Source organism: Trachemys scripta, chromosome 20 (genome assembly GCF_013100865.1).
Source record: "Trachemys scripta elegans isolate TJP31775 chromosome 20, CAS_Tse_1.0, whole genome shotgun sequence".
Taxonomy (NCBI): Eukaryota; Metazoa; Chordata; order Testudines; family Emydidae; genus Trachemys; species Trachemys scripta.
The window spans coordinates 1241165-1264253 of record NC_048317.1 but is presented as its reverse complement, the minus strand read 5'-3'; the positions used below and the strand labels follow the sequence as shown (position 1 = coordinate 1264253).

The following is a 23089-nucleotide window of genomic DNA, read 5'->3' as shown; positions in this document are numbered from 1 at the left end:
GGTTTGGAGGGTCAGTTTATCATCTAGAAAAGGCTCGAGTGACATTTGCTCTCTCCATTCAGGTGCTTATACAGCCCCATGCCTGTAGCGTCTGAGCACCTCTGAAGTGTTTGCAAGTCAAAATAGTAATAATTCTCTGTCTCTTGTCCCTCGCAGTCAGCAGGAGAAACTCTAGTCCCAGGGGGGGAACAGGTCTCAGATATGGCTGAGTTTTGGTGTCTGTTTCATACTCTCCGCCCTGCTGGCTCCCTAGGAGGGGGCCAGACAGCGTCCTGACAGCTCAGCCGGTCGGACACACATGTCTGCTTTTGAAAACAGAAAACTCTTGGCTGCTGACACAACGTACTGCTCCCAAAATGGATTTACAGTTTTGCTTAAGTCCCCGCTAATGCAAGAGCTGCACCAGGGCTCTGTGCCCGGCAAACCGCAAGGCCAGACAGAGGCTGGGGATTACACAGACTGGGCCACACTCCCTCACCAGGGAGTGCAGAAGGGTTTTTGGGAGGTGAGCGATGTCACTCGGAATGCAGGCCCGCAGCACCTGCCAGGGGGTAGTGAGCTCTCACTGCGCTCCCACTGGCCCCTAGCTGGGGGCAGCTCTCACTGCGCTCCCACTGGCTCCCAGCTGGGGGCAGCTCTCACTGCGCTCCCAGCTGGGGGCAGCTCTCACTGCGCTCCCACCGGCTCCGAGCTGGGGGGCAGCTCTCACTGCGCTCCCACCGGCTCCGAGCTGGGGGCAGCTCTCACTGCGCTCCCACCGGCTCCGAGCTGGGGTCCTGAGGACAGGCGCCAGCAGCACTTGCCGGGCTCCAGGTCAGAGGCTGGGGAAGGACTGAGCTGGGAGGTAGGCTGTGATCTGCTCCACCTGGAAATCCTGCCTCAGCCTTGGATTGCAGCCTGGAGCCCTGGGAACCCTGCTGGGAATTAACCCTTTGGGGTGAAAGAGGAGGCTGTAAATCCAACCCAACGCCCGTCCGATGGGCTGAGGACACGGTCTCCTCTTCAGATTGATCGCTGTGTCCCTATGGCACAGGCGTCCTCAGCCCGGCAGGAATGCCTCTCTGCAGAGCGCACCGGGAGCCATGCTGCAGCGTCTCGAACAGATACTTGCCTGTTCCAATGATCCGCTCGATTTTGATACTCGAGTTGTCGAGCTCTTTGGCAAAGAGGTGCACGGCCTGCGTGGGGTCTTCACAGGTGTCAGGGTCAATGTACGTCCTCCTGGTTGGTATTTTAACTACAGCAAAGAGAGGAAATAAACAGAGTGTGTGAGAAGAAAACCCTGCGTCACCTCCGCGAAGCTCTGCCCAGCTGGGACCCCACTGAGCGAAAGGCAGCAGAGTGCAAACCGGCAGGCGCTCTGCCCCTCTCTTTACCTGCCAGCCCTGGAAACCTCCTCCAGGCTGCATTCCCCTCGCTATCTCCAGCCCATCCTACTCCAGCTGCTGCTCTTTGCTCCCCGGGCTTTTAGCGGCGCTTTGGGGCTCAGGACACGAATTGGGCCCACACTGAGGGGCCCTACAGCAGCTAATCCACGCCCAGAGATTTCCTTTCGGACACCGTGTCCCCTTTTAGGATCTGAGACAGCAGCTCGGAGAAAGCCGGTCACAGTCGCCCCAGAGCTAGCGTTCACATCTCAGCTGAGCACGAAGGCTCCACGTAAATACAGAAAACCCCAAGATTCTGTAGCACCCAGAGCGCCAGGACGCAGCAGCAGGAGCCGGACTCAGCACTGGAGCAACAGCATCCATCTGAATTTAATGTAACTAAAAAACATTGCTGTTAAACGGGTAATTAGCTCTTCAGCTTAACGAAGTCTGACAATAACTTCCCTAAAACCCTACAAACCTGTATCCTCTCGCTGTGCCGCCCGGGGCCTCTCGTGGAGCCGCTCTCCTGTCTGCGGAGCCAGGTGATTTGGAAAAGAACACGCGGCTCTGCAATCTACAATATGCTCCGCTGCTCCCAGCCCTCCCGCACTGGGGAGATCTTTGCAAGGCTCTGCTCTTTATCTCACAACCCCAAACTACATTTGGCAAATAGACTGTCCTCTCCTCTCTCTACACTGTTAATGAAACGAAATGAAGTGAGGCAGGCATCTGTTCCTGTCGTCTATGGAAACAATCAGTCAGACCAGGGACCAGGCTTCCATTCCCCAGGACACGCTATCCACGCAGGCTACAGGCATATTGACCCAGTACGATTCTGAACCACCAGCGGTATCACTGCTCCGATAGACAGAGCGCCTCTCCTCATTGCTTAGCCCCAGACCACCTTTAGAGATACAGCCAACTCCGGCTGTAGGTCAGGTTTGCTCTGGGGGTGGGTGGGTGGGCTGGTCAGAACTGCCATTAGGACATGCCTGGGAGTGCTCTCTCCGGGCCTGGACGCAGAAGGAGCTTTGCTTCCAGCATCAGGACGGATGGAGCCAACGTGCTGCCTTTCCCCTGATCTGCCTCGGCAGGAACCTCCTGCCTCTTGGGACTAAAACCGCTGAGAAACTTGGCTCTGTCCGTTTGCTACCAAGTTCCTACAGGGAGAAAAGGAACCGTTCCCCCTGCTCATTCTCACCCAGACCAGTTCCAACAGGGACACAGTCCCTCCGAGTCTGAGCAGATCCGCCTCCCAGGTTAACCCTTCCCTACCTGGCCAGCCTCGGTGTCCAAGCCCCCCAGCAGGGATAATTAGAACCACGTGCTGCTCCAGGCCCCGATGATCAGCGCATGGATTGCAAAGCCTCCCCCACAGGCCGCTACCATCTGCTAAATGGCAACTGACGCTGCCTGGACCGAGCCCAGGAGAACGAAGTGCAGCAAGAGCGACCCAGTTACAAAGAGCATTGCACAGCGCGGGTGGGGACCGTAGCAGCCACTCGCGGGTTTCCTGTAAACCTTCATTTTAAATTCCCAGAACAAATAACAAAGACGGGAGCATGTTGGCTCTGCTGCTCCTGGGGCCTCTGCTCCCAACACAACAGCACTGGGTGCCCTGACCTGGGAGGTTTGCCTTGCTCAACCCAAAGACTGGCTGAGTTTCTGCACATTCGGAACAGGCAGGGGGCTGTGCCTGCTGCATGTGGTGCTCCCACTGGGGAACCAAACCAGCAGCGAAGGCCAATCCCACGTCAACTGAGCACAAATTCCAAAGAGTAAATATAACGCATGCGGCCCCTCTGGTGTCCTGCCTGTGCGTGACGGCCCCTGAGGCTTGGATCAGGGCACCAGGAGCAACCCCCTCCCTACCCAGATCAGTAACAGGTAGCCTAAGAAACCCCAGCTCCTGCCCTTCCTCTCCCGCTGCTTTGTATGGAAAACTCTCAGCAAGCTTCGGAGCATGGCTCGGCAATAATCAAGGATCCTGAAAAGCGGATGACAGCAGCAAAGGCTTGTCTGAAAAGCGCACAGGCTCTGCTGCCTCTCAGATGCTGCAGGGAGCAGAAGAGTAGGTGTGTGCTTAACCGGCATATGCCAGGAATCAAATACACTCGTCAGTTCTGACATTTGCATTTCCTTTGACAACTGTTGTCTGTAAAATTATCACTGCTTGATAATCAAGAGATGCCCCAGAAAACAAACCCCCGCTCTCCCGTAGCTGTATGTGAAAAGCTGACAGAATAATTCATACGCCCTCGAGAAAGCTGAAAGCATCTCCATTTCCTGTGGCATGCCAGTGACCTCCCTGAGCAGCCAGTGCTCTGTGCGCAGGAAGGACGGCCACTGGCTTATGAAGCTGTCAAGCCAGCTATCTCCGGAGAGCCTTGCTGTGCTGAGCTGGCCTTCTCTGGGCTAACACGGGATGACAGCACTTCAAAAGGAAGGATTCCGGGCTGCTCTGCAGAGAGCAGGGTTTTTAATGACAGTAAATGCAGAGCTCCCCACGCAATCAGACACAGCATAGTGGCCAGACGTCACTTACAATGGAAGTACAGCTCCTCGTCTCCGTCCTGGCTGGCTTTGCTGTACCCACACTGTCTGCAATGAGAAGCAATAGTCACGTTAGGCCTTGAGCGTGAATCTCCCACTGGATACAAAACCCCAAATGCCAGTGCCCAAGAGAGCTGTCCAACCCCCCAGAATACACCAGCACCAGGAGCCAGAGGCCAGGGTCAAGCAAACCTGTACGCTTAACCACTGTGGTCTCTGTGATCCCAACCCCAGCAAGAGAGAATTGCTGAGACAGGGACTGGATGTGGAGTTGCAGCTTCAGCGGTGGGCGTGGAAGAGCGTAGGGGTTACAGCACAGCAGACGAGCAAATGACGGGGGCAAACCATGCAGGGTGGGCACCGACTGATCCGGGGCTGGGGTGGAAACCAACAAAGGGCAGGTCAAATCTGGAGCCGCAACACGAAGGCAAGTGCCGAACTCCCAGGGATAATGACAGAGCAGCGTCTCCAGGTCATTTCCAGCCCACACTAAGAGCTCACTGGTCTCCCTGAGCCAATGGGCACCGGACGCCTGGCACACGAGAGCATTTGCTAGCTCAGTCATGTGGATAACTCAGATGTCCACATCCTGTGACAGGTGCAGATAAGCCCTGCTGCAGGTAGGATATTTGCTCGCGTGTCCACACCCCAGTAATCTCAGCCTGACAAAGATGCTAGTCAAACGCCATGGGATGGACGGACTCGCTCCAGTGCGGCAAGCAACGAACTCACCAGGATTTCATACGTGGCACCAGCAGTGCGACAGTCAGATCCCTGCTCTGACCTTCAGGGACTCCTATTAGCATAGACGCAAAGCCCACTCTGCTGCGCGCCCGTGGGTCGCCAGTCATCAGCCTAACCCCTCCCTGCTGCCCAGGCCAGAGCTGTGCTCCCTGGGCTGCGGGCAGTGGCCAAGTCCTGCTGGTGTCCAAGGGAGCAGAGCCCAGTGAGGACCGAGCCAGAGCGTGAGGCTGCCCCAGATGCCATTTGGTTAATAAACTAAAAGCAAAGCCAACACCACACCCTGCTGCTCCTCCGGCAACCTCCCAGCTCAGCCCCCACTGACACCGGCGCCACGCCAGCCAGAGGGAGGAAGGAACTTCCCCAGCTCTAAAGCAGGGACCCAGAGCCTTGCACCAGGGCTGCCTGCACGTGCAAACTGGGCAACTCTAAACAAAGGAGACCTCCCTTGGAGCTGCTCCTCTGCTACCCCAGGGCATTTAGGGGAAACAGCCGCTGGGGGGAGCTGAGTGAACTCTCGCTGCCTGCGTGAGCCTGGCTCTCAGAGCTGAGGCATTCTGTGCACGGGAGGTCGGCCTGCCACTCTGGAGTCACCCCCTCCTCCCCGCCCGGCCGCTCCGACAAGGGGCACAGAGACCTGGGATTCCTGCGGTGAAGCAAGTGACAGTGGCCTGCTCCCACCCCAGCCCTGTCGTTACACAACATTCAAGTCTTCACTTGTCATTTTTTATTATTCTATTTATTTAAATTACTCTCATTTTGGGCTCAATTTAATCTTTTAAGTTAAAAAGTACAGATCGTTTCACTGACCCATCTGTCAGATGAATACCGATGCCCCTCTGAACCATTTCCCTTGTCCCAGCAGCCCTGGCCGGAGGAATGGCGATCGGAGCGAGTGGCTCCAAAGACAGCACAATTATCTGCTTTATATACTTCCCCATGCAGTTCGGAACCCCAGCTGTCTGGGTTTCACCCGTCCTTAAACTCCACAGCTAGACCCAGCCAAAGCAAAAACCTGAGCCTTAGAAAAGCCCCAGATTAGGAAGATTAACAGAAATACAGATTTTAAAAATGCTAAACTAACTTCAGGGAATTTCTATCCTTGATTTACCAGTTGGAAAAGTGAAGAGTTTCACACTGTTTGGAGATGTCCCAGTGTGACCCGCCCCGAACCACAGAGGCTGCGAGTCTGGTACAGTTCCAAGACACGGCCGGGAGTGCAGAGACTCTTGTGCTCTCTCTGAAGGTCTCCAGTTGGCCAGCGTGGTGGCCACATTGCAAACAGTGCAGAGAATCCTGGGGGTTTAGTTATTAACTGGAGCCAACAAATTCTCCCAGATTCCCCCCACCCAGGCCCATTTTCACAGTCACATCACTAGCTCGCCGAGCACCACAATGGCTGCAGACACACAGCTCAGGTTAAGCTTTTCCCACTGTCCGTTCCACAAAACCCTCTAGCCTCGGGAAAGTGACTCACTTGTGTGACAACAGCACAGCCTGGGCCATGTCAGACTCAGGACAGCTTGTCCCTGGGGGAGCTCTGAGTGCCACAGCCGCTCCTGGCCATGGGCAGAGTCACACGTGAGTTGCCAAAGCATTTTTCAGCTACCAAACCCTGTAACCCCACTTGATCCCCTGGCACAAACACCAGCTATTCCAAGCCTGGAACAGGAAGGTGACATTCACAGCTCTAGGCCGTGTGCTGGCCCTCTCGATGAGTGGATTTGACCCTAAGGCAGCCAAACACACAGCTCACAGGGCAGAACTTGGCTGTTACAGAGACCTGTCTCTTTCCCAGTGTCCCCCGAACCCCGGCTGCAGCATTAGCTACACCAAGCCAGCAAGCCACCCCCAGAAATCCTTGGTCTATTGCCATATGCACAATAGAAAAGGTGCGAAGTCTGCTCACCTCCTCCAGATCATCACACCAATCACCATGGAAACCAGCACGATCAGCCCAGCGATTGCAACCACCACGATGATGATGATAGGGTTCTGTTCGCTGGGAGCCACAGTCACTGCCAAGGAGAGAAGTGAAACAGGGGTTAGGTCTGTATTCCCCTCTGCACGTACCCGGCACCATGGTTACAACTCCAGACCAGCCTGCCTTGGCTTGTGCTGCATTCCTGCACCAACGGGACCAGGAATCTCCAGCACCAAGGTCGGGGCCCTGGCAATGTCATGGTGTGTGCCAGAGCACCGAGCTCCAGGGCGCTCCTGCACCAGACAGCACTTTCGGCATCACTGGCAGTGTACGATAGGCCCCTTGTGTTTAAACACAACCGGAAAAGGGAACAAAACTCTGGGTATTTCTAGGGCAAAACACAAGAGAGAGACTGAGGTAGGGCAAAAAATCTTTCAGGCTTTTCTGCATCATAAAGCACCAAGAAAGGGGACAAAGCAGGTCACTTTTAACTGCCTAGCTTCCTCTTGCACATTCCCTGCAATGCAGGTGCGTCGCCCTAGACCAGGGGGCTGCATAGCTCAGGGGGTATGCAAAGGTCTTCCTGGGGGTACAGCAACTCATCTAGATAGTTGCCTACTTTGTACTGACTCCGCTAGTGCTTTTTCCGTAGCCTGTTGTAAAACTAACATTTCACACAGACAAAATGAGAAAGTCAGCCCTTCTTCAGTCACTGTGTGCTGTGATACTTCTGTATTTTTATGTCTGATTTTGTAAGCAAGTAGGTTTTAAGTGAGATGAAACTTGGGAGTACACAAGAAAAATCAGACTCCTGAAAGGGGTACAGTCATATGAAAAGGTTGAGAGCCCACTGCACTAGACTAAGCTGGCAGTTTGCAGATGTTACATGGTCTGAAAACTTTGCCTAAGCCACAACCTTGCCCTGATGGCTGAAGCTGAGAAAAGATTTCCACCAGGATGCATTCGAAATGCCAGAAGTGACGTTCATGCTGACCCCGTGTTAGCAGCACACGACCTGTCGGATGTCAGGCCAGACCTGGGAGCAGGGGTCACAGAAGCTGCTCGTGGAAAGGCAGCAAGGGGAACTCAACATGCTATTTTCGTAGGGTCAGCAGCACTAGGGCTGGTTTTTAACTCCGATTTCACAAGGCGAGTGGCAGCTTGTTTCCAAAGCAAACGCAGCTAGACAAAAGCTAGAGGATTTGCCACACCTTGGGAAGGCTGTAAACGCACTTGGGTCTCAAATCTGGCCATGCTCCCTCGGAGCATCTCCCTATCCCAGAGCTCGGCCCCTCCTCCTGCTAAACCAGCTCAGGTTCCTCTAGCAAAGACTGAGAGAAACTTTCACCGCAGGTGCCAAGCTGCTGTTTATTATTTCTCCAATTCACGGGCCGAGGCTGTTCTGGCAGCCAGAGCCAGTGCAAGCGGAGTGAAGGGCAGTGTTGTCTCTAGCTCTCAGCCTTAGTGGACTCCTCATTCTATTAGCTGGTGTTAAGGAAACAGGCCTGTTTATGGGGGAGACACATTAAAATTTATAGCTTACAAATGGTCTCCCCCACTAGTTCAATACTTTCCTCTCCTGCGCTGGCGAACCGAGGTCTGAGATAGCGACATTCGATAGACAACTTCTACTGGAGTCAATTCATTCTGAAAACGTGTGGTAAATGGATGCAATTTAAGGCCCTGTTAAACACAATCTGTAGAACTTCATACTGAGCCAGCCACCCCTGGACTTTCATTTCCAGCCAGGGCTGGAAACCTACCATCTCTCCCAGCCCCTCCTTCAGACAGTGAAACCAGATGGTCTTGACAACAGGGTTGAATGGAAGCTGTAAAAAGTAAAAACCCAACAAGATCCAGTGAAGCCGAGTCAGCAAAGTGACCAACACCCTAAGTGCTCCACAGACACAGGCTCGAGACCAGCTCTGCTTCCATGTGAAATGAGCTGAAGGACCCTGGTTTGGTTTCCACTGGACAATAGTGCAACTGCCCCCCTCCCCTTCTGTGGCACTACTTGAAGACCACCTGGCTCAGAGGATTGAACGACAGTTCAGCAGGTAGCGACCGACAGCCGTTCCCATCTGACAGCTGTTTGGTGGCCCGTGTAATGGAACTGGGGGGATCCATCCCGATGTCAATGTCACAAAAACCAAGTCACAATCGGCCCTACCGGGCATCCTCGTGGGCAGGCTCAGTAGAACCCCCAGAGATGTCCGGTTAATTTCTCCCCTTCTCCTGCCGAGGGGCTCCCTCTAGGGCAGGGCAGAAGCGGGCAGGCGGGTGCCCTTGTCGATGCTGCACTTGCTCTGTGGACAATCGGAGGACGTCAGCCTGCAAGGCTGTCAAGCCAGCAGCCCTCATTAGCACGACATCAGTCTCTGACAGCGTAAGGAAACGGGTACCTAGCAATGAAGGAATAGGCCCTTGCTCAACAGAAGGGCCCGCTCCCTCCTTAGGGGACAGCCCACACCCAAAACAGACTCCGCTGCTTGAAGTCAGTGGAGTCTCAGGCACGAACCGTGAGCCGTAGAGCTGCTCCAGCTCAAAGTAACGCCCCTGACGTGTGCTCTGTGTTCGAGACGCACCCCACCGGCCTGCTAGCACTTACGTTCCCCCAAGGTTTCCACTTCGATGCCAGGACTGTAGTTTCCATAACCCTGGGCTGACGCTGTCCGGACCTGGAAGACGTAGAGTGTGCCAGGCCTGAGGTTACTGACTGTCACGGCCGTCGACGCGGTTTTCACGGTCGAGTAACTTTGATCTCTTTGATCCTATGAAATAATGAAACACGGGAGATTTAACGAGATTGACAGCTGTCCTCTAGCTGATCTGTGGAGCAGCTGTCTTATCGCTGTGCCTCTGGGTCCTAGCAGGGCTGACTAGCCAAACGTTAGACCATCAGTGAAAATGAAACGTTTTCTAGATGCCTCATTAATAGAAATTACATTGAAAAGTTACAAGAAGGATGAATAAACGCAGCTAGGACTAGCGGATACGACAGGTGAGAGGCTGGGGAACGGGTGTTATAAAAGGGGCGATACACCAGCTTCCTTGGCTGTCCTCTCCCATTCACGTCTTTACATTTTCTTTCACACCACCTTGCACGCTGGGAGAGTGCACACCAAGCCCCTCCCCCTCTACCTCCAAGGAGGTCCTGAGCGTGGCTCTACATATAGGATAAGATTAATATTCACCATATAACAGAAAGTAGTTCCACCAGGTAGGGCTGAGAACAAACAGCTAAGCAGGCCTGGCATTCCAGCCAGCAAAGGGTGCTGGGTGCAGTCACATACTGGCATGCACTCAGATGCCAGCCAGCACACTCCTGTCCCCCTACCTGTCCCCCTCCCAGCCCGAGTTACCATCTCCAAAGAACCCGAGAGGATGGGCAGAGGGTGTTCGTGGATGTACCTTGGGCAGCCCTGTCTGGCTATAGAAGGACATTTGGAGGGGTTGCATGGCATGTCCAGGGGAAGCGCTGAGTACACAATCAAGCCAGCAACAGGGCCCAGCTCCTCAAGGGGACTGGGGTACACAACGGCACTGCCTCAAAGCAGGCCTGGGAAGTCACTGGAACTGCTGGCCAAAGATGCCGGCGTCCCAAAGGGATATCGGAGGAGAAGAGTCCAAAGGGAGGGACAGGCTGGAAGGTGCTAAGTGACTCCCAAACGCATCAGGGCAGGTTGGGGGGATGAGTCGCCTGAGGGCCAAGGAGTCCCATGTTCAGTGCCCTGGATGGGGAGGGGAGGCTGCTCGAACAGAGAGGCTCTTGGAGGAATCAGGGGAAGGGGAAGGGGCAGGCTGAGTGAGAGCAGAGGCAGGTTAGGACAGAGGCAAGATGGTGCATCCTGGCAGCAGCATGGCCATCTCTTTAAGCTCCCTCTGTAACAAAGGGGCCTTTCAGGCTGGGACCGGGGACAGTGGGTGAGAATGTGTAATTGGGTCCCCAGAGAGGGGTTCATTTAAACTAAACGGGGGCTGCTGCGTGTCCCGGGGGGAGGGGGGGTGTGTTGCTACGAGCCATTTCCCAGGAGAGAAGAAGAGACCTTCAGCCTCAGCCCCTCCCTTCTGCCTCTCGCCAGAGCGATGAGCAGGTTCTCAGTGAAAGGCACCGAGATGGGGCCACACCCCCAAAGAGGGCTTGGCTACAGCTGGGCCAGAGCCCAGGAGGACCCTGAAAGGCAGTGAGCAGAGTAGAGGTGTGAGGGACAGAGGAGACAGCGCCTGTACTCACTGCACTACTCAGGGGGAGGACGCGTCTGCCAGCTGGAATCTGATCACCTGCCACCACCAGGCCGTCTGGAGAGGCCCTCTCCGCAAACTGGAGCCAGCTCTGAATGCTGGGCAGTCCTACAGGCAGGTGGGCTGGGGAGACCTGGGTTACCCAGACCAACAAGGCCTCTGTGCACCAGCTCACCAGCTCCGTGCCCGAATCCCATCCCACTCCAGCTGGGCCATCAGCTGACAGCCAGTGGAAAGCCGCTGGACAGCTAGAGCTAAGCCCTTCCTCCCGACTGCACAGAGTGGCCTAGCGCCTGGCACACAAACCAGGTTTCCTGGCGAGAACACCGCATTTTAAACTGCTCCAGCAAACAGCATCAGGGGCACTCTCTCGGCCACGGCACCAACTACAGCAAAGACACGTCCACAGGAACATCTTAGCTGAGCTAGTCTGGAGCTGCCCGTGCCCTGCAATGCCTCACTCACGCAGCCTCTCCTGCCCAGGACGCAAGTCACACAGCGTTAGCATGAAGAGTACTGCATCCCCTCCACTGGGGGCTGCATGTTCTACTCTTTGGCCAGAAAGCCGTTTGGATAGTGAATTGTTCTCATTATGGCTAATGTGAAGGCAGCACATTGGATGTCTGCAAACAGTCTAACTTAATTTCTTTGGTACTAACCAGTGCCTGCCATGACGGGGGGATGGTATTAAACCCACCGGCGCTTCCCAGACATGTCGGACTGGAGCAGCCGGGAGTGCAGAGGGCAGAGCTCTTCCCGGATGCAGGCTGTTCTTGGCACCAGCAGTGGGCTGTTTCTCAAGACTAAATAAACGTGTATTAGCACACTTGGAGTAATCAAAGCTGGCAGGCACATTCTCTAGTGATTCCAGTCCCAGGAATGTGATTCACCTACCCAGCTAGCTCCGGATTTCTGCCTTGTTATGACTGAGATGGACAGAACCTTTCAAGCAGCAGCTGACACATGTCAGAATGGGAAGCTGCGTCTCTGCATGGCAGCCCGGAACAGAAAAGCTCTGAGGTAGCATTTCCTAAGGCAATAGGTCTCCGTGTGGCAGAATGGCCGTTCTGAGGGCTTTGCTGTATTCCTTGTCCCGAGGAATCACACAGAACTTAAAGACAAACTTTCTGTAGGCTCCAGAGATGCAGCCTCTACATGCCTACAGCAGCACATGTTGTCACAGTCCAGATGACGTTCTCCATGTTCTCCACTGGGAATCTCAAAGTCCCAGGCCCCTGGATATATTCATGCTTCTCCCAGGTAGAGCCTCCTGTTAGGAAAGCTCCTCCCAAAGCACATTTGACAAGCCTCCACCCTCCTCAATCCAATCACTCGCACAGCACCACCAGAGAAGGAGCTTATGCTTAACAAACCACTCAAACCATCTAGACATACGTAGCATCCCAGAGGTGCTGGGACTAGAGGTGCTGGGGGCTGCTGCACCTCCCTGGCTTGAAGTGATTTCCATCATATATGGGGTTGCCAACTTTCTAATCAGACAAAACCAAACACCCTAGCCCCACCCCTTCCCCAAGGCCCCACCCCCGGCCCCGCACCTTTCTCGAGGCCCCGCCCCCACTCACTACATTCCCCCTCCCTCCATGGCTCGCTCTCCCCCACCCTCACTCACTTTCACTGGGCTGGGGTAGGGGGGTAGGGTGTGGGAGGAAGGGAGGGCTCTGGGCTGGAGGTGCTGGCTCTGGGGTGGGGCCGGGGATGAGGGATTTGTGGTGCAGGAGGGGGGTCCAGGCTGGGGTTGTGGGACCGAGGAATTCAGAGTGTGGGAGGGGGCTGCGGGTTGAGGCAGAGGGTTGAGGGTGCAGGAGGGGGTATGGGCTCTGGGTTGGGGCCAGGGATGAGGGGTTGAGGGGATGAGAGGGGGCTCTTGGCTGGGGCAAGGGGTTGGGGTGCAGGGGGAGTAAGGACTCTGGGTTGGGGCTGGGGATGAGCGGTTTGGGGTGCAGGAGGGGGCTCCAGGCTGGGGGTGTGGGGCTGAGGGATTCTGATTGGGGGGGGGGGGGGGGGGGGGGAGACGCCGGGTTGGGGGGGGGGGCTCAGGGCTGGGGCAGGGGGTTGGGGCGTGGGTTTATATCGGGTGGCTCCCGGTCAGCGGCGCAGAGGGTCTGAGGCAGGCTCCCTGCTCGTCTTGGCACCGCGCTGCGCCCTAGAATCAGCCAGCAGGTCCGGTTCCTAGCGGGGGGGGGACAGGGGGCTCCACACGCTGCTCTCGCCTGCAGGCACTGCCCCCCCAGCTCCCATTGGTTGGTCCCACCCCGATTCATATATGGGGTTTAGTCTAGTTCAGTGGCTCTCAGCGCCCCCACTACACAAACTGTTCCAACGCCCCATCCAGAACCTCTATCTTGCCTTGCCCCGCCCCGTTGGGGGGGTGCTACATTCCCATCTATTAGCCTGTCGCACCCTGGAGCAGGAACTAACCTCAGGGGGTTTCTGTGAGGTGCCTCATATGTTTTGGGTGTTGTAAAGTAAGTAATAGCAAGAGTAGGTAGCAAGGTAAGAACAGAAGGATTTTCACTGCCTTGTTTGCTATTCCAAGGCGGGAAGGAGGCATTCCCAAGCAACTGGGGCTGTGTGTGCAGGCGTGAGTGAAATGGGGAAACGCACTGTTAAAGCTGGGACATTCGATGATGATGATGATGATGATGAAGAATGAGTTACGCTCTTATGGGAGGTAACAATGACAGTTTGGAACACATTGCTTGGCAAACAGATTAGTCTCTTTTCACCCAAAGCTCAGGTAGAAGTTATTTGAGGCCAGGTTTTACTGCAGTCTGTGGGTTCCAGAATTCATACAGCTGTACCTTGTGTCAAAGACTTAGCAGAGCTCAAGCCTGCGTTTCTCACACACTGTTTATGCTGAATAACTAACCTGAACACATTTCTCAAACCCTAGTTTCTAGCATTAATGCCCCAGCCTGCACAGAGTTCATTACATTTCTCCAGGGTCTGTAGATGTTGTTGTGCACCATGTTATCTAGTTGAGATGTTTTTTTCTCAGAGCCCTTTGTGTAGAGAATCAGGAAAAAACTGAGTCCTTAAATACAAGGACTAGGTACCAAGCCAGTTTTCTGGAGTCAGATCAAATATTGATTTGTTTTCATATGAGCAATTGCTAAACTGTAGAGTTAAACTTACTAACCAAGTTCAGAGGCAGTGGATTGTTATTTCACATATGCTCCAAATCTCGTGGTTATAGTATTTTTGCTAAGAAATTATCATATTATATTTCAGCAACTGACCTCACAACAAATTCCTCTCTTGGAATCTCTCAGATATTAAAGAGCAAGTTAATGTGAATCTATTTCAAACTCATCTGTTTCAAGGGAAAGAATTTCAGCGTGTCACTGCACCTTTTGCTTGGCATGTAAGGAATTTCATAAGGAGCATCCCCATACGCTGACAGGATAATTTACAGACCCATGTGATAAACTGCATTTATGTCTTTGAACATATTCCCCTGCTCTCTGCCCACTAGTTTTACTTCTAACCTTCTCAAACCTCACAACAGCTATCAAAAGTGGCCATTTTTTAATTTAAAAGACAATCACAAAAATGTTTGCTTCATTCCCCTCCAGTGTGGAATTTCACTCACATATCATTGCTCTAATATCCAGGACTGGTAACAGTCAGTCCTGAACTCACTGAAGTTTTAAGGTTCAGTATTTTGTGATCCATCAGTGCCAAAAATATAAGCCTCACCCTCCTGCGGTTCTGGGAATGCCCTTCATCCAAAGGGACTAAGCACATGTATCTAACTTAGCTGGTTGCAAGCTCCCAAGTCCCAGAATTCTAATGCAGTTAAGGAAAAGCTGTTAAAAACCTCTAAACATGCTTAAGTTCTACTCTTTCTCCCTGGAGGTTTATATATTAGGACTCGCAGTGTTGATGCAACCTGACTGGCTTCACAGATGGAGACAGAAAAAACCCAATGAAAATAAACTCTAAAAATAGCTAAAATAATTTAAAGCGTGTATAACCAGATTGTGTAGTGGTGATTTGAGGAATGTGGAACTTGTAAGTAGCAGAAGCAAACCAAACTTATGCCAGAAAAGTCTTGACAATGCGCCCCCCACACACACACACACTTTTCATTATTGAAGATTTACAAAGCAAGTGGGTCACAGCAAACGTTACAGGGGAGACATGCAGATAGCATCCGTAAGCACAGCTCTATGTATCACAAAGCTGGCTGGGAAGCGGGGGAACCTCTCATTTGGAGTTTTTGGCATGTCACTGAAAAGATGGGAAACAAGTCTCCAAAGGATCTACCTTTTCATAGTACTTGATTTCGTATTCCGTGTTACTGGCACTTGGGAAGCCCGGCTCCTGCCATGACAAGGAAACGCTCTTCTGTTCAATTTTATCTGTGCGGATGTCAGCGACAGGAGCTGGTGCTGAAAAAGCAGACAGAAGAGACAAGCAGATCACTAACACCATCGCCCAGAGGCTGGGCTCCCCCACCACTCACCCCAGAAAAACAGCACCCTGATTGTAGAGTCTGACCGTGCAGCCATGCCAAGCAGAGACATCTCACGGAGACTTCCATGCGCAGAGCTGCGGCAGAATTGGGCCCTTGAGGAACAGTATCATCAACCCATTTCTATGCCTGGTCACAAATGTGCCCCAGTGACAGATCACTTGTGAATGCATTTCAGAAATACTCGCTCCTTCTGCAGCACAAAGGGCATTCAGCTTTTGGGCCGACACAGAGTTTCACAGACAAACCCTTTGACACAATAGGTTTCACTCCACATTAGCCTAAGTTGTGTTGTAATAAAGGGCTAGTCGGCATCTGCACGACACACACACCGTGCACGGAACCGCCTTGGTTTTCTCTCTCTGCTAAGACGAGGCTGGAAGGGCAGAGAGAAAATCTCACTCTTCTGCCATAAAACCAGGGTGTTGAGCGCAGCAAGACCCTGCTGCCCAGCTGCGCAAGCACCTGCTTTGTGGCCAAGAAGTGAGACAGCAGAGGAGGACTGGGTTTTATTTGGGCAATAAGACCCTGGAGTACAAGTCCTTCTCTAGGACTACTGACCAGCCATGAGGAGACAGAGGCCCAGGGTTAGTCACAAGACACCAGCCTGTCACTGCTGCCCAGGTAATTCCACTGCACTGTAATCCTCTGCTGATAAGAGAGGCCCTCAGCTAGCTCCTTTAGAAGGCAAGAAGTTTCCACAGGGCCCTTAAATAAACCCAGCTGCATCTGCCTTCTTAGTGGCCTTCCAGCTGCACCCTGTCTGCAGTGTTACAAACCCCGGGGCTCTCAGGATTCAGGGTATAAACACAGAGCAGAGGAAATCAGCTCTTCCTGATAGATTATTCAGTCACGTCCCCTGGGGCTTGCTTAGATCCTGGCCTGGCTGCCTGCATTTACAACCCTCTAGGTCAAGAACTGATGAAACGGGCAGAAATACATGGCGGGTGGGGGAGCTGAATTTGTAACCTTCGATGTTTTGTTAACTTCATTCGTCTGTTCAGTGTTGGTTAAAAGCACTGACCCTGTCGGGGTGGCCTGGCAGACCCAGGAAAGGTAATCCGAAGACAAGTTCAAAGCGTAACAACTTTGTTACAGCCAAAATCTTTTGCATTAAAACAGAAGGAAACTGCTTCAACTTTTAGGCAACTGGTTTTAAACATGTTTTAAACATGAAGCCAGCGAACACTAGGGCTCTGGGACCCTCTTTGCTGCTGCATGTAATTGTTTTGGAGCTTAACGCACAGGGATCTGTCCGGTCAATTAGTCCAGGCAACACAAACAGGTTCTTTGCTTAAAAAAGGACCTTGTTAAATGTGGAACTCAAACACCCTGAGCCAGATCCCCCCAGTCGCACTAAGGGGGTCTCCAGCCAGCCAGCTTAGCTCTGTGGACTTGCACTGAACGTCCCATACTAGGAGCGGTTCTCCTCCCAGCTCTGCATCTTAGCTCCAGCATTCCCTTCTTGCTGCACGCACATCCCCGTATTGACAGTCACCAGGAATTCTGCAAGGGTATGGAAAGCAGGGTACCGTAGTAGCATTCTGCAGTGCAGAGCTGGGAGGGGAATCTCGCCTGAGCCCATTGGGTTAGGTGAGCACCGTTTTTTGCCAGCAGATAAATCAGTGGCTAGTCAGTCTGCGCTGGGCTGTTTAGTCATCTACAGGGGGGAGATTGAGTGGGGCTGGGGTTTATAGCACACAACTTCCTGGGACCTTCTGCCTGTCAGAGTTACAGTCAGACAGTGTTATAGGGCTGCATGGTCACAGGTGAGAATGAGACTCCTGGGGTCTCTAGAGGACACTGGTCTATCAGAAAATCACTCCACAACTGGCAACTTCCAGCACTGGAATAACATGGGGTACAATGCAGCACATCCAGCAGTGAGGTGCATCCCAGAGGCAGGAGCTCATGTTCGCCCATTCAAAACAGATACCAGTGGACACAAAGGTCCATTTGCACAAACTCCTGAAAGTATTTTGTTTCCCTAGATACTTGTACGGCAGTTCAGCCCCACAGGGTCACAGCACCTGGTTTTTAATCTCCGGTAGTGAGGTTTTTTTTAGACCTTTTCACTTTCCCTTTGAAAATCTGGCCCACAAAGTACAGACAGTAGAAATGAACTCGTAGCTCGGTTTCCTTGAAGTGACTGTTATGGCCAGAGGAATTACAAAGCTCCACCAGAAGCTGGGTGTTAGCAGAGCTCAGATCTGAGAACAAACCAACAAGGCTGTCTCCGCTGGGAGGTTCTTTTCCAAAAGCGTATGCCTTGCAATTGAAGGGAACATGGCTGCTACTGGATTTCCTGGACCCGTCTGTGCCAGCAGTATTTACTGGAGAGATGCACCCGTCAGCCAGGGCTGCATTACTGCCATGGGGACGCAGGCAAGAGCAAGTGTCTTGCCATATACCAGGATGAGCGACTAGCTGGGTTTCAAAGCTTATGAAGAGAAAGCACCAGTCATTTGGGAAAGTACAAAACTCACCAATGCCCAGACCATCAGCTGTTACAGGTTGTTGCTAAGCTTAGCGCAAACTCTGGCAAGCTCCCAGAGCGGGAAGGTATTTTCAGCTACAGCCCATTGGCATCTCTTCACCGCAAGCCTTTCGCTGAGGCTCGGAGGGTAGCTTTGGGAATGGAGAGTAGATGAAGGAGACCAGAGTTCAGCTGCTTAGGCCCCATTAGCCTCCTGTTGTGCTGTTAATAGGCAGGAACCGGCCCCCTGGGCAGACTGCTTCAGACTCCATGGGAAGTGAGACTGTAAATAGCAACACACTAGAAGAGGAAATCTGAGCAGAGCCGGGGTCAGGCCCTTCCAACCCGTCAGATAATACAGAGCACTCAAATGTCGGCCTGGACATAACGCAGCAGAGCATGGCCTGGCATTCACCGAACGTCAGCCATGGGGCAGAGTTCGACCCGCCGACAGCTTCTCTCCACTCATCCCCCAGGAGCACAGAACTGCTGCTCAAGTGACACGACAATCAGGCTCTTTATTTGGCCGGATAGTCCCGTGTGACAATCTGACTCTAAGTGAAAATAAAGATAATTTCGTGTAGATTGGTGCCTCTTGATTATTGCACAGGCTCAGAGGAGAGCCAAGCCCCAGCGCGCTGGCTGGGTGTGGCTCCAAAGTGCAGAGGACTTAATTCGCTTAAGAAAAGGAGCCAGCAACAGCAACAGCAGTGAGTATCAGTCTGGCAAGCCCCTATCAGGGTCTAGCAGCAGGCAAGTCACTCCAAAATCATTGGCAGGGCAAAAAAGAGGCTTTCCTGTCCCCAGGACAGTGCCCGGTTCAACACCGCTTCAGATGAGAGAGCGGCAGGCACCCAGCACTAGCTGGCACAGTCTCAGCCCACGGGAGCGCAGAGCCACTTGGAATTCACTCTCCCCAGGCGGGGCACATTCAGTTTTAAAAAGGAACAAAATCCCGACAGGGATAAAAACTGTTGGTTTGTTTCAAACTCAGCTTCACAGTGTGAAACCTGAAGTGGTGAGCAGGGTAACGAACCCCCAGCCCAGGATTCCAGAACCAATGCCCAGCCTTCCTCCCCGCGTTGTTCGCGTTTAGTTCTCCCACTCGGGTTAACCCGGCTGGGAGCCAAAGCAAACTGACCTATGTGGAGCTGGGACCAGTGGATGAGCATGAAAGCAGCCAACCTGGGCTAACCCTGGGCCCCTCCCCTGGAAGCTCAGCCTTTGCCCCTAGCACTCGAGGCAGGGAGAAGGGAACGACTTGTCTGCCTCCCTCTGCTGCACGGATTTCCCCTCCCCAGCGCCTGCCTCTTACACTGCTGCCAGCTGCTATAACCAGCCCTTTGTGCCCGCCGGGCAGCATGTCACTTGTACTCACCGGGCTCTGCGGGCATGTTGTGGGTGGCACGCCAGAGCGCTAACTGTCCTGTACTCTTCTGCTGTACGGGAGAGACCAGCAGGGTTTGCAGGTGCCAGCGGGACCCGGACTGAGCTGTCAGAGTGTCACAAGGAGCTGGGTCAGGGACGGGACACCCGCTGTGGGATAGAGGCCTCAGACTCAAAGCCTCACCTCCCCACGGATGTGTTTTTTGCTGATTTATCAGGACCAGGGGAATGGGCTGACTGGGCTGGAGAAGCCCAGGGGATGCCAACCATTTAGCTAAATAGTTCAGCAGTGAAAATCTAGCACATTGGATACAAATGTCCACTGAAGCCCCTTTTTTGTCCCAGATTAATGAGAAACCCCGACTCTCCCCTGCAGTTGACCATGCCAATTAAGGCCGGTCACGTCTCTCCCGTGAGGCAGCAGGGATTGCTCTGACAGGAGAGGGGAAATGTTTTCTGTTCTTGGCGTGTTCCTCCTAATACAAAGTCTCTTTCGCAGTTCGCTGGAGCTTGTTGGGCTGCCAAGACCTCCCACCTTCCCCCAGCCATTAGGTTGTTCATTCTCAGATCTGGGTCCTGGAGATGCCCAAGGAGCAGAGCATCGCATTTCACCCCTTTAAGCTGCAAGGCAAGAGTAGAGAAGAGAGTTTACACTGGCTGATTTATCCTCTGAAACGAGCTTCTTTGGGGAACTTCTGATCTGCTGGTGGCTGTTCACAACAAATTCCCCACTGGGAACACTGCTTGCACCTGTCCCCTTTCTGCTGCTGGAGCCCCGAATCAGGGACACAAACTCTTGATGTTCCTTTCCCCCGATCCTCAGTGGTCACCAGAGAACAGCAGCGATAATCAGTCTCAGCGGGCAGATCCCAAAGGAGGGAGTTTGCTGTTGCCCTAGTTCTGGTTTGCTCCCATTTTCCGTCACACCCACTGACCTGGGCGTTTACATTCCCTCACTCACAGTCAGAGGGAGCATCCGTGTCTGGGAGGTTGGAGCAAGGGATTGGAAGTCAGGACTCCTGGGTTCTATACCAACTCGACCACCAACACTGTGGGTGGCCTTTGGCAAGACACTTCATCTTTCTTCCCCAGCGTCCTCCTCTGGAAAGCGGAGACCAGGATCTTCCTGTCTCACAGCAGGACCGCTGTGAATTTTAATCACTGAACTGGCACCTTATGTTGCCCTTCTGTAGCATCCTTCCTCTGGGGAGTCCCAGCATTGTTATATACATCAGCACACCTAGGATTTCTCCTGCTCCAGAGGGCCCCCCAGGAAATGGGAGCCTGGGGCCGGTCAGACCGAGATGCAGAAGGGTACCCTGTTTTCATGGATTCTGTCGGTCTTCCTAGGTCAGTTTGCAGGGATGCAGGTCAGTTTTGGCTTCCTCATTTATATCCTGCCAGGTCATTCAAACACAAATCCCCAATCGTTAAAGCCCGGGCAGATTTTATTTTTTGTTAATCAGAGCAAGAGTCTCTCACAACCCCCCCATTAGCTGGCCCAGGGGACGGCAGGGCTGAGCTGACAGCCTGAAAGGAAGCTTGTTGAGAAAAAGCAGCCTGGGAAATTAGCTAGTTCTATGTTGTCTTCCTTCTCCCCCAGATTTTGGAAGCTTGCTAGAGCCTGACTATCCTACAGGGAATTCCAGTGAGAGGAACAAGTCCCTGGAAAGCAAACTTAAGTAGCTGTGAAATGTTGTATTTATTACGTAGCTCATTAATCTCTGCTGAGAAAAGTCCTGCTGATGAATTATTCATGTTGACTGGCTCCTGGTCCTTTCAGCCTCTATTTAAACAACTGGTACAGGCCAGACCAGCCTCAACACGCGCCACCAGCAAAGCAAGCCAGGGAGCGGCTGTTTGCATGTGCGGGCACTCTCTTTGCACAGGTCACTTGTCATTTACTTCTAATCTGACTAGATGTTATTATTTGACATTTTAAGAACTAATTCTCCAAGTAAATACACTAGCTCTGGGCGCTGACCTTTAGGAGGATATTGAATTATCCGTATGTGAAGAGGGTGGAGCAAATTCACTCTAGCAATGGAGAAAGAGGATAACAAAGGTTATTAATGTTTCAGGACATATTGACAGACCATGCAGAACAGGCCTGATTCCCTGGGTGGGAGCAGCAGGAATGAATGCAGAGGTTAGAATCCGTCTCAAGGCCCAGAATTAAAAGGCACAGTTTGGGACTTTCATAGACACCAGGGTCAGCTTCATCATTCCCACAGCTCAGCTGAGACCGGAGACAGAGGATGGCCTATTACTGACGCCAAATATCTGGGTCATCTTGAGCTCTCAACTTTTGGCAAGTCTTTTTCCTAGATGAAAGCCCCTGTGTAGTGCTGGGGGAGGGAAGGGATTCTGCTGTGTTTGAAATTAAAGACCCAATGAGAGCATGAAGTCAGAGCAGCACACCTGCGACAGCTCTGCAGGTGGGTGTCCAGGTGTGGTCTGAAGCAGCACTGGTGCCTGCATTACCACTGCAGCTAACGCTGCATCCTGTCTGGTCTGTCAGGTAATCGCAACAACAGGCAGAGGACAACTCTGAAGAAGTGGGGTTTACCCACGAAAGCTTGTGCCCAAATAAATCTGTTAGTCTTTAAGGTTTCAGAGTAGCAGCCGTGTTAGTCTGCATCCGCAAAAAGAACAGGAGTACTTGTGGCACCTTAGAGACTAACAAATGTATTTGAGCATTAGCTTTCGTGGGCTACAGCCCACTTCTTCGGATGCATCCTAACCCTAACCCTATGCATCCAAAGAAGTGGGCTGTAGCCCACGAAAGCTTATGCTCAGATAAATTCGTTAGTCTCTAAGGTGCCACAAGTACTCCTGTTCTTTAAGTCTTTAAGGTGCCACCGGACTTCTCGTTGTTTTTGAGGATGCAGACTAACACGGCTACCCCCTGATACTAGATTCTGCCTGTAATTCCTGCAACATGCGCCTAGCTAGCATTTCCTTTACCCCAGAGTCTCGGGTGCGAAGCTGTATTTGAAAACTTCAGGTGTCAGCAGTAAAAGGTCCCATCCCACCAAAGACACTAACAGCTACGGTTTAGGAATAACAGGAATGGCACAAAGCCTGCTGCCCCCTTGTGGTAGTTCAGAGAACAATAGTTAATATGACAGGATTAGTGCCGCTTCTGTACTTCCTTATACCGCATCTTGCCAATTACACCTGGCTGCCATTTTCCTCAGAGCCATTTTCTAGGATGGCAAAAATTCAAGTGCAATATTTGCTAAGGGATGAGGGGAGGGGAGAAACTATTTTTACCTGCAAAGAGTCTTTCAACAATAGAGAAAAACCAGAAATATTCTAGATGAAACCATGACAATTTTTTGCCAGCCTTGCAAAGATAAACACACACACACACACACACACACACACACACACACACAGAGTTTCAGCTGTAGTAACTGGAACAGCTGGAAAAATGCCCACCTCCAGCATGCTTTAGTGGCTACTGCATGCCTGTAGTATTTTTAGAGTAACAAGGAGGGTGAGATAATCGCTTTTATTGGCCCAACTTCTGTTGATGAGAGAGACAAGCTTTTGACCTACGCAGAGCTCTCCTTCAGGTCTAGGGAAGGTACTCATAGTTAAATACAAGGTCAAACAGATAGTTTAGCATAAGAAGTTAGCACAATTCTAAGGGACCAGTCAATGTCAAACAGCCCGTTAACCTATAGTCACAGGACAAAATATCTTTGTGCTCTGTAAGAGGTCAAGTTTTGTTGGCTTCTGAAGAGCAGCCTGCTCTTTGAACTTCGGTGTTGCTCTCCTAACTTGTGCAGGGGGGCTAGGGCCTGAGCCTTTTTATAAATTAAAGAAAGATAGACCCTCCACGTCTTGAACTTAGGACATATTCCTAGCAGTGACCAACAGCAGTTCTGCTC

At 52.4% G+C, this 23089-nt stretch overlaps 1 protein-coding gene across 2 annotated transcripts in view; it reads right to left on the bottom strand.

The window, feature by feature from the left end:
• Positions 1-23089, bottom strand: part of EPHA10 (EPH receptor A10) — a 90641-nt gene that overhangs the window by 15719 nt on the left and 51833 nt on the right. For both annotated transcript variants that reach the window (XR_004643596.1, XM_034754068.1), the window contains exons 5-9: positions 15121-15245; positions 9197-9359; positions 6574-6682; positions 3916-3971; positions 1112-1237 (exon numbers count right to left, since the gene is read on the bottom strand). Coding sequence is in view for 1 of the 2 variants with exons in the window: in XM_034754068.1 (XP_034609959.1) it covers positions 1112-1237; positions 3916-3971; positions 6574-6682; positions 9197-9359; positions 15121-15245 (579 nt within the window). In the remaining variant the exon portion in view is untranslated. The remainder of the gene's footprint in view (positions 1-1111; positions 1238-3915; positions 3972-6573; positions 6683-9196; positions 9360-15120; positions 15246-23089) is intronic.